General features: G+C 40.1%; 1 protein-coding gene across 1 annotated transcript; it reads left to right on the top strand.

Annotated features, from left to right (window-relative positions):
• The first annotated feature begins 2,589 nt into the window (after window positions 1–2,589).
• LOC121504914 (up-regulator of cell proliferation-like) lies at window positions 2,590–7,596 on the top strand. Its single transcript, XM_041780024.1, has 2 exons — window positions 2,590–2,605; window positions 2,903–7,596. Exons 1-2 carry the CDS (start codon window positions 2,590–2,592, stop codon window positions 7,594–7,596), a joined length of 4,710 nt encoding a protein of 1,569 aa, XP_041635958.1.
• Window positions 7,597–11,423: the final 3,827 nt, after the last annotated feature.

Below are 11,423 nucleotides of genomic sequence, written 5' to 3'. Positions count from 1 at the left end.
CTTTTAAGAAAAAAAGGCCAGATGAGACATGATGGTGAAAAAAACAGCAGTGAGCTGGTACTTTCTGATCAGAGCTTGAAGCAAATTTTCAAGTCATACATATTTCCTGGCTTGATTGATTACATTTCTGAGAAGTGCATAAAAGTCACCAGCAAAATAAAAAAATAAAAAAATAAAAACGAAAAGTTTTCGGACGCAGCTGGAATTGAATCCAGTGTGTCTGATCCAAGGGTTACGATGCTACCTCTGAGTCATCCCATCTACTTCAATACTCCATCATCCTAATATTATTTAAATGGATTGGCATTGTTAAGTGCCATTTAGCGTACTTGTTCAGGAACGGCTTTCTTTACCTTTATCTGTTATGAATATAAAATTTAAATGTTACAGACCACTCTCTCTCCGTATTGCTAACTGTTGTATGGAGCTTTTATTAGGTCTGAACTGCTGCCTTCCTGTGATGCCTTTGTGATGAGGAAGGCAGCCTTGCTGCTGAGACTGTGCTGAGGGCAAACAAACCCCAGTGCTTACACTTACAGATCTAAGTACACAATTACAGATTGTGCAGGGCAGAAGTGTTGCATCAGTCATGTGTGTATGACAGTCAACTGAGAGGCAGATTTCATATCTATTTTGACAACTTGAAGCAACAGAGTGAGTTCTTTGACACAAAATCAACCAAGTCCACAATTACAAATTGGTCAACACATTTGCAGATTTGTGTATGCATTTCAGATCTCTGTATGCATTTGTGGATTTTTTACAGATCTCTGTACACATTTGCAAATAGTTTTCAACAAGACTAGGTTAAAAACCTAGTATATGGCTGACCGCAACTATCTGGGATGCTTGTTGAAATGCCTGACTGAAATGTGTGTTCTGGCAGTGATTTTGTTATGATTGTTCGTTTACGTTCCCAGAGGGCGTTGGTGAGACAAATGTCACCTCCTTCTGCGCGTCTTTTTGCTGGGCAGCTGTCCCAGTCTTCAACTTTTCAATGCTCCATTACTCCATGGCGCCTCCTCTGATCAGTGCCCTGTTAGTGACCATTATTAGCTGGACCAGTATGGATTGTGATTTTGTACACCTGATTACGGCGTAACACCGGGATCTGAGGTGTTCTGGGGTTTTTCTCCACTCATTGTTGATGTCAAAATAGCGGCAGCCATGACACCTGTTGAGACCGTCATTACCTGCCCGTGGATCTCCTGTGTTTTCCTCGGGGCAAACTGTTTCCCTTTAATGACCAACCTCAGTTGTTTTGACCACAGTGGATGTGTTTGATCCTCATCTGCTTCATGCTGTCAAATACGCTGGCTAAACACCGCTCTCTGACGCTGCAGACTCTGTGTTTGTACAAGTTAATTGCCACGCTATTCACAGCCTGCTGCGTCAAATAGTACTTCTCTCTCAGAACTCCTAACTTATCAGCCCCACACTGCTGTGTTATACTCTGACAGCATAGGATCATCTGATTATGCCCTCTGATCGCTGTTTTTGGGGACAACTGCAGTGTTTGGATGCTTTAAAGTGAGGCTACTGTTAGTCTAGCAGCAGCAGCAGTCTGCTAGCTTCACCAAATACATTATTGAACATTTCCTCATCATTCTCCGCTATATGGCTATAACTCCCCAATTCATTGGTTTAGTTAGCTGGATGTGGGTGTTATCTTCGAAATGAGCCGTTCTGATCACTTTGATATGTCTTGGATTCTTTATTAGATGAGATCGTGCTGACTCCCCATGAACCCTTTGTGGTAGCCACATGCTAACTCTTCATCAGCATGTGCTCCTAACAGCGGTCGAGGTCATAGAAAGCTATGCCGAATCAGACAGGGAGTGGAGATACAACATTTTTTTCTGTCACAGAAAGCTTTCAATGTTGCTCCCTGCGCGCGTTTGGATTCAGACACGTTGTCTGGTTCAGACAGAAGCTCCGCTGCAGTTCAGTCCCCACTAATGACAGGACTGCTAGCCGTTATCTGGGACACAACAACTCATTAGCTGTATATAAAAACAACTAACCCATCCCCTGTAACTATTGCATTGTCATGCCAAAGCAGGGGGCAGAAGAGCGGCATCTTTGTTTTCTTTTGCAGAAAGCTTTCTGTGTTTCTCTCAGCGCTAGCTGTGATGAGGAAATGTGTTGTTCTGGCTAAGGCTAGAATTTACACAAGTTCCCTTTTCCCCCTCAACTATCACATAATCATGCCAAAGCAGCTCAGCAGAGGAGTAAAAACATCATTCCCAACATGGAAAGCTTATAGGGTTGATTTCTTCTTTGTCATACAGAAATATGGCCCAGTTCTGGTGAAACGGAGGCTACAGCTGTATCTGAGTATTTAGAGCAGTGGAGGCAGCCATTAGAGGACTTTCAGCCCAAGTAATCTCCGCCCATAGAGCAACTCTGTATGGATGAGCCATACATAATGTTAACTGGAGCCTAGTTAACACAGCGGAGGCAGCCATCACTGCCAGCATTCAGTCCAAGCAAACACAACTCTGTAGTATATGGCTCATACAAAAGCATCACTCAGTCAGTTACTCAGTCAGTTACTCAGTCAGTCAGTATACGGACAGTGCCATATGTATGGCTGCCCTCAGCGGTCAGCCAAAAATATAGTTTCATAAGTTGTTAATAACCATAGAAAATTGCTAGAAAATAATCAAATGAGCAGTGGATGAACACTGACATTTTTCTTTGTGGAGCCTGCATTTAAAAGAAGAAAAATTGCCTGTGATCATGTTTCTTTGATCAAAAGAAAGCCAAAATTATGATTGGTATTTAAATTTGGTTTATTGTGAAGCCTTAAAGCATACATCAATAAATTGGATTGGTTAATGGAACATGGAAAATATATGTTAGGATTGATTTGTTTTAACAAAAATATTAATTTCCACAGAGACACAACTGAAGAGCCTGTTGGAGGATCTGGGACTGGAGCATCACTTCAAGGAGAAGCTATCCCTGAGTGAAATACTCCAGATCAATAAGAAGACCATCACTGATGAACCCACCAGCTGTAATTCAGATCTTCCATGGTATTTTCTAAAGAAACTGATGATGGTTAATGCGACAGCTAGGAATGTAGAGTTTACATCTGAATGTGAATATGCCTGTGATGCTGAATCAGAAGGAACAGATTTAGATTTTGATGATCTTCTTGGTGATCTGCAGTCAGGTGACAAGCTGAACCCTCTTGACATAATCACTGCTCTCTTTCTGTGTTCTGATGGTTTTGTACAACAAGAAATGGCCCTCAAAATGTCCATGTGTCAGTTTTCTGTGCCTCTGCTGCTTCCTAAGTGTGGCACAGAGAAGTGCACACTTATGCTTTGGGCCATGAGAGACATAGTGAAAAAGTACAGACCTTCGTCACTTTCAGAATCCAAGGGCTTTTTTGAAGACAGGATTGTTGTCTCTAAACTTCCAGTGGTTTCCTTTGTGAGACTGGGTGAGTGCTCCTTGTCTAAATCAAAGATCCTCAATGAGCTTCTGAGTAATCCTCAGCAGTACCATGATACATTTGTTCACCGTAACATGAAAAATGGTGACTGTCCAAGAAGAATATCTAATGGACTGACTGAAATCACCTGGTATCTACCTGGTGGGAACAAAAACATGGATGTTTTCAGTGAGCCAGTAGCTGTAGCTAACCTTCGTGGAGACATTGCTTCATTTGAGACACAGTTTTCTTTTCTGTGTCAGACATCTGCAGCAGTTTTTGTGTTCTTTGACAATCTGGACCCTGAGTGCAACCTGCTCACAAACCAAAACCACAAGGCACAGATCTTCCTGGTGGGAAACCATAAAAGCCAGCAATTCAGTATGGATGCTCTGAAGAAGGTGGCAAACAAGATGAAACTGACAAAAAACAACATCCTTTTACAGACTAAGCGAATGAATGATGCAGACTTTATTGAAAATCTACGCAAAACAGTCAGCAGTGTGGTGGAGAACTCAGAGAAAAAGATGAACATTGAACAGATGGCTGACATTGCCCATAAACTGGGAATCTGGGTTGATGAAGACCGTCAAGAGTGTCAGACAGCAAAGGAAAATGCAGATGCAATCACTGCACAAATTCAAGATATCCTGAAATACAAAGAAGATCAGCTACCATTGCAGGGAGAAATATGGAAGGAACTGACCAGCAATGAGAAGGAAATGTTCAGGCTGAGAAAAGTTGGGTCAGAAAAAATAGAAAAGTACAAAAGTGATCTTCAGAAGAAGCAAGAAAAACTTAGAGCACAACAGAACTCTGGTGATATGTCTGATGCAATGACATGTTTCATCAACGCAATATCAAGACCAGGTATTGAGAGATGTTATTTCCTGAAATGGATGAGAATGAACCTTGATAATCTGTCTCGAGAGAAACTGTCAGGCCTCAGAGAGGATTACAAAAATATAAACAAAAGTCCTGAAAACAAAGAGGTGATAAAGAAAATCGATGAAAAACTCTCCAACAGCTCACTTGGGACTGAACACTTCTTCCGTGAAATGGGTCAGATCTATGAAGCTTCAGTTTCTCTCCCAGAAACAAACCCATCACGTCAACAGTTAGCTCATCTGCCCAGACTGTGTGCAGGGTTGTTGCTTGATGGATTTCCTCTTGAGCTTGTAGATGGTGATGCTTCAAACATTCCTCTCACATGGGTAACTGATGTTCTGACTCAGCTCAATGACTTGGTGTCTCCTAAGAGCAAGATACTGGTGGTCACAGTTCTTGGAGTTCAGAGTACCGGGAAGTCTACTCTCCTCAACACTATGTTTGGAGTACAGTTTTCAGTCAGCAGTGGTCGATGCACCAGAGGTGCCTTCATGTTGCTGCTCAAAGTAAATGAAGACATCAAACAAGAACTCAACTGTGACTTCTTGGTGATCATTGACACTGAGGGCTTAAAGTCACCAGAGCTTTCAAAACTAGACAACAGCTATGAGCATGACAATGAGCTGGCAACACTTGTTGTGGGCTTGAGTGACATCACTATCATCAACATTGCAATGGAGAATTCCACAGAAATGAAGGACATCCTGCAGATAGTTGTGCATGCCTTTCTCAGAATGAAATCTGTGGGCAAAAAACCCAGATGTCAGTTTGTTCACCAGAACGTGGCAGATGTATCAGCCCCTGAGAAGAACTTACGAGAAAGAGAACTGCTCCTGGAACAGTTAAATGAGATGACCCAGGCAGCTGCCAAAATGGAGAACAAGGACGAGTACGAGAGCTTCACTGATGTGATGGAGTACAGTCCAGACACTGGGAACTGCTACGTCCCAGGACTCTGGAATGGGAGCCCACCAATGGCACCAGTTAATGCAGGCTACAGTGAGGTCACTTATGAGCTCAAGAAAAACATCCTTAAAGTCCTGGGAAATTGTGAGTCTTCTTCCAACAATCTCCTGGAGTTTACAGAGTGGATAACAAGCCTGTGGAACTCTGTCAAACATGAGAACTTCATCTTCAGCTTCAGAAACAGCCTGGTGGCTGAGGCATACATGAGACTCTGCGCAGAATTCAATAAATGGGAACAGGAATTCAAAACAGTCATGTACTCATGGACAACAACAGCAGAAACTAAGATTTCTAACTTTGGCAAAGTTAAATCTGAGGTACCAACCATTGAACAACTACTCACTGTTTTGAAAAAGGAAGCAAGTAAACTGGTGTCTGAATGGAAGAAAAAGCTTCTTGAAAATCTGGAGAAGTACTTCAAGCAAACTGAGGGTCATGTCAGTCTTGTTGAAGCATACAGAGAGGACTTCAAAATCAGTGCAAGGAGACTTTGTGAAGACATGGAAAGCTCTGTATACAACCAACTCACAGTTGCAACAAACAACAGAAAGGGAATGGCAGATGTCGACAGAATCAAGGCCAAGCACACAAAAGAATTAGAAGAGAGAGTGAGAGCATTGATCGATGAATGCAGAAAGAGAAAAGTGGACATGACAGACAGAAAGTTGGATGAAGAATTTGACAAGATGTGGACTAAAATGCTAAATGAACAAACGTTTCACAAACAAGAGACACTGGATGTTATGGGGGAGGTAACCCACTACCTGAGAAAAAATCTTGAACACAAGGGGAGTCGAGCATGTGAATTGTTGAGTACAAAACCACAGCAAAAATATGGATCGATTTCTTTCAAATGGACAGCTGAAGGAGGTTTCATGAAGTGGTTTGGCAAATTGTTCAGATCTGGAGACGAACATGTAATGGTGCTACAAAAAATAGCTGACGAAATCAGTCGTGACTGCGCATTGTTTGTAAAAGAAAAGGTGGAAAGAAAGAACTACTACCACAACATGTTCATTGAGGAGATCCTTCGCAAGATTGACAAGGAACTGAAAAACCACAAGAATATGAAGATCAAGATAGACTTTGAAGTTTCTTTGAAACGGCACATCTGTGCAAATGCAGCCAGAGAGTTTCAGAAAATGCATGATGATTTCATTCAAAGGAATGATCCCTCCAGATGTCTCAATCAAAACAAAGAGAGGTTTCGTGCTAACTTCAAGGATGAGTTCTATGAACTAGACCAGAGCCAGAAGAAGGCAGAAGAATTCACAGAGCACTGCCTGAGACCGGCTGTTGACGACTTTATCAACCGTTCATTGGGTCCCGATATCACTAGAGAAATGATGACGAAGTTCCAATTCAGAACACGAATGTTCTTCCAGTATTCAGTCTTACTGGATCTGCTTTCAAAGGACAACTTTGACCACTACCTGAACTACATCTGCTCATATAGGCAGTTTGTTAAGAAATGGATCCATGATGAGATGTTTAAACTCTTGACCAATGAGTCTGACATAATATCTGAGTTTGAGGAGCAGCATCTCAGGTCAAGTATCAGGAGCATAAATGAAGCAATACGCACAGCTCAAGCAAAGAAAAGTGGCAACCTGCAGAGACTGATTCAGGATATCCGTCAGGAACTTGGTGAAAAATTGGTCATTTCTGAGGATGCTCTCGGTCCTTTCATGATCCTGAAGAAGGTCAAACAGGAACAATTTGCTCAGCAGCTCACTGTGTTTGTGAAGGACATGGAAGAAGCTCTTAGAAAGCAGTTTAAAAACACTAAAATCAAAACCAAGCTCTCCAATCTTCATGTGAAGCCAGAGAATGAGCTTTTCCAAAGCGTCGTTGGATGTGGTCAGCAGTGTCCATTTTGCAAAGCTCCCTGTGAGGCAGGAGGACCTGAGCACAAAGAGCACCAAACTTCAATGCATCGGCCAGATGGTCTGGGCAGCTACAGATGGACACAGACAAAAAAACTCGGCACTGACATATGCACTTCAATGGTGTGCAGTGACATTTCATTTCGCTGTAAAGAAACAAATGATGAACCACACCCTTACAAAGAGTACATCAAGATTTACCCTGAGTGGCGGATTGCTCCAGATACCAGCCTTCAGGCTTCAGACTACTGGAAATATGTACTGAACAGGTTCAACAGAGAGTTTGCTGAAGCATACGATGCAGAGCCGGCTGAAATTCCAGACACTTGGGAAGAGATCACAGAAGAAAAGGCTAAAGAGAGTCTGAAAAAGTCATTCAATGTCAATGAGGCAGTAGTGAGGCAGTCGTAAGACAGTATTAATATGTCCCTCTCTGACATTCAGTGTACAGAGAAAAACATCCTCCTTTCATGGATTTTGAGACTTCGATGTGAAAGTGGAGGACAATCATGAACATGGTTGTGTTCTTTATGGGGAAAAGGAAGCTAAAAATAGAAGCCATCACTAAGGCTAACAGTATGGAAATATAAAAAAAATCATTGCATAAGTAGAGACTGATTCTTTATCATACTGTTTGTGTTGATCAGGACTTTTGTGGCATCCGAGCACATGTGAAGATGTAAAACAATCATGTTCTGGTGGTTCAATTTATTTGAATACAGGATTTTGTGTGACCATTATTACTGCAATATGGCAGATGAAAAGATTGACCATCTTGGCGAATACAATGAGGTAACCAAAGACACGTTTTCTATGATAATTTTTTAAATTCCTTTTGTCAAGAACCCAATACATATTTTTAGAGATGCTGTTATATTTCTTAAAGTTGTTATGATTCAATGTCATTACAATCCAGAAGAATGTTTGTCATCAAAAGAAACAAAAAAAATTTCAATTCTATTATTTTTTATATTTTGAAATTTTAAAAACATTTTTGCTATGAAAAGTCAAGTTTTAGACGTGTTGAACTTTAACACCTTTTCTTACTTTCTGATCTGCGTTTCAATGACATTTAAAAGCTTTTTTTCCTAAGTTGTGAAATTTATCAAGAGAATGTTAACTTTTACATTTAAAAAATCATCCTAAATATCTGCATGTATAGAAAAAAATTAAAGACCGTTCTTTAAATCTCTTCATGTATTGTTCTACGAAAAAATCTTCTATGTTTGATTTAGTTAACATATAAACATGACAGAAATTTGCTTCAATAAATTCTTGATAAAATCATTTCATTTTTATTCAATCAAGATGCTTTATTGGATTAGCAATTCAAAAACACTGCTGTATCATGTCATTATTATCCTTTAACTCTGAATTTACACTTTGTTGTTCTATTTTGTTTGTTGGTGAAGATTCAGATAGTTTACATTTCTAAATTTATGGTGAATAATGTTTCTTGGTGTGATGTCAACAAATATACTCCTGCCAACTGATTTAATAAAGATCATAATCAGCTCAATGACTTCAGCAGCTTTTGTCCATGTTATGTTGTAGTTTTAATAAAGTTATCATCATGGGAGATATTTCCACTGTTTTCCATGTTCATCTAAAGTCTGTTTTTCTGGACTCAGAACTGCAGTGATCAGATCAGAGGTCAAACCATGAATCATTGGTCAGTTCTTTACAGCACAAATACAGAAGTTAACTAGCTTTTAATAGCTTTAATTAGTGATGCATAGTAAGTGTGTTTGAACCAATGTTGATAATTTCTGTCGCCTGATGACTGATAACAGATTACTCCGGATATATATATTTTTTTTTTTTTCAACTGTTGATTTTAAAAAGAAGTTTGTTATTTATTAATGCACATCTGGGAGTAGTAAACAGAGATTTATAACCCATCACTAACTGACATCACTCATGTTTACATCAAAAATCAAAGAATAGTACTGACTTTACTACTGTCATTTTGTTCTTCTATTACTTACTGTTCTATGACTAGAACATTTATGTACCAAACAAAACACACCAAAAACAAGAACCCACATACTTTGGTTTAAAGAGATTTTCTTCACTTTTACCATGATAAATGTCTTGACAAACTGTCAAATCTGACATTTTAATCAACTAAATAAAAATTATGTCCCTATTAAAAATAGGTAATAAACTAGAGTGCATTACGCAATTTAAAATTATGGAGCTAAATGTCTGCAGATAAAACACATAGGATAGCAAAAAGTAAATACAGTTCATGTACTAAACTCATTTATGTAATTGTCACTGCATGAAAAGAGAGACTCCCAACAATTCTCGGCCCTGTGACATTCCAGGGAACTTCAGACATTCCAGCTTTTCACAGAAATTCATGGCAAGCACCGAAAACTGCCAGAAAATGCCAGAAACGGACATATAGTTGCAGTTTCAAGCTGAGAAAGGCCCCCCTCCTGTCCCTGTGCCTGGTAGTATTTCATGTGTAAATGGCATAGCTCTTATCTACACAAATGCAGATCACACAGCTACAGTCATGGACGAAAATGTTGGCACCCCTGGAATTTTTCCAGAAAATACATCATTTCTCCCAGAAATTGTTGCAATCAACAAATGTTTTGGTATACATGTGTTTATTGCCTTTATGTGCATTGGAACAACACAAAAAATCCAAAGGAAAAAGACAAAATTGACATAATTTTACACAAAACTCAAAAAATGGGCCGGACAAAATTGTTCTTGGCACCCTCAACTTAATATTTGGTTGCACACCCTTGGGAAATAATACCTGGAACCAGTCGCTTCCTATAACCATCAACAAGCTTCTTACACCTCTCAACTGGAATTTTGGACCACTCTTCTTTTGCAAACTGCTCCAGGTCTCTCAGATTTGAAGGGTTCCTTCTTGCAAAAGCAGTTTTGAGATCTCTCCATAGATGTTCAATGGGATTTAGATCTGAACTCATTGCTGGCCACTTCAGAACTCTCCAGCGCCTTGTCTCCAACCATTTCTTAGTGCTTTTTGAAGTATGTTTGGGGTCATTGTCCTGCTGGAACACCCATGACCTCTGACGCAGACCCAACTTTCTGACACTAGGCCCTACATTGCGGCCCAAAATCTTTTGATTGTCTCCAGATTTCATGATTCCTTGCACATAGTCAAGGCGCCCAGTGCCAGAGGCAACAAAACAACCCCAGAACATCCTTGAACCTCCACCATGTTTGACTGTAGGTACTGTGTTCTTTTCTTTGTAGGCCTCATTCTGTTTTCTGTAAACAGTGGAATGATGTGCTTTTCCAAAAAGCTCTACCTTAGTCTCATCTGTCCACAAAATGTTCTGCCAGAAGGATTGAGGCTTACTCAGGTACATTTTTGCAAACTCCAGTCTGGCTTTTTTATGTCTCGTTGTCAGCAGTGGGGATCTCCTCGGTCTCCTGCCATAGAGCTTCATCTCATTCAGATTACAACATATGGTTCGAGCTGACACTTTTGCACCCTGAGTCTGCAGGACAGCCTGAATTTGTGTGGAAGTTGACTGAGGATGTTTATCCACCATTCCAACTATCCTGTGTTGCATTCTTTCGTCCATTTTTCTCTTCCATCCACGTCCAGGGAGATTAGCCACAGTTCCATGGGTTATAAACTTCTTAATTATATTACACACAGTGGACAAAGGAATTTCAAGATCTCTGGAGATGGTCTTGTAACCTTGAGATTGTTCATATTTTTCCACAATTTTTCTTCTCAAGTACTCAGACAGTTCTTGGCTCCTCTTTCTCTTCTCCATGCTTGGTGTGACGCACACAACACAAAGGTTGAGTCAACTTTTATACATTCTAACTGGCTTCAGGTGTGATTTCTAGATTTCCAGCACCTGTTACTGCCACAGGTGAGTTTAAATGAGCATCACATGCTGGAAATAAAATGATTTACCCACAGTTTTAAAAGAGTGCCAACAATTTTGTCCGGCCCATTTTTTTAGTTTTGTTTAAAATTATGTCAATTTTGGCTTTTTTCTTCGGATTTTTTCTATTGCTCTAACACACATAAAGGCAATAAACATGTGTATGCCAAAAACGTATGTAACTGCAACAAACATGGCACCCCTGGAAAAATTCCAGGGGTGCCAACATTTTCGTCCATGACTGTAGCTAAATGTTTACAGCCTGTTTCGAGGTAAATAATTAAATACATAGGTCCAGTGTCAGGGGTGTCCCAAAACCCTGTGATATTTTTTGGCTAATCTCCA

Source organism: Cheilinus undulatus, linkage group 22 (genome assembly GCF_018320785.1).
Source record: "Cheilinus undulatus linkage group 22, ASM1832078v1, whole genome shotgun sequence".
Lineage (NCBI taxonomy): Eukaryota > Metazoa > Chordata > Actinopteri > Labriformes > Labridae > Cheilinus > Cheilinus undulatus.
This window is presented reverse-complemented; position numbering and strand designations above follow the sequence as displayed.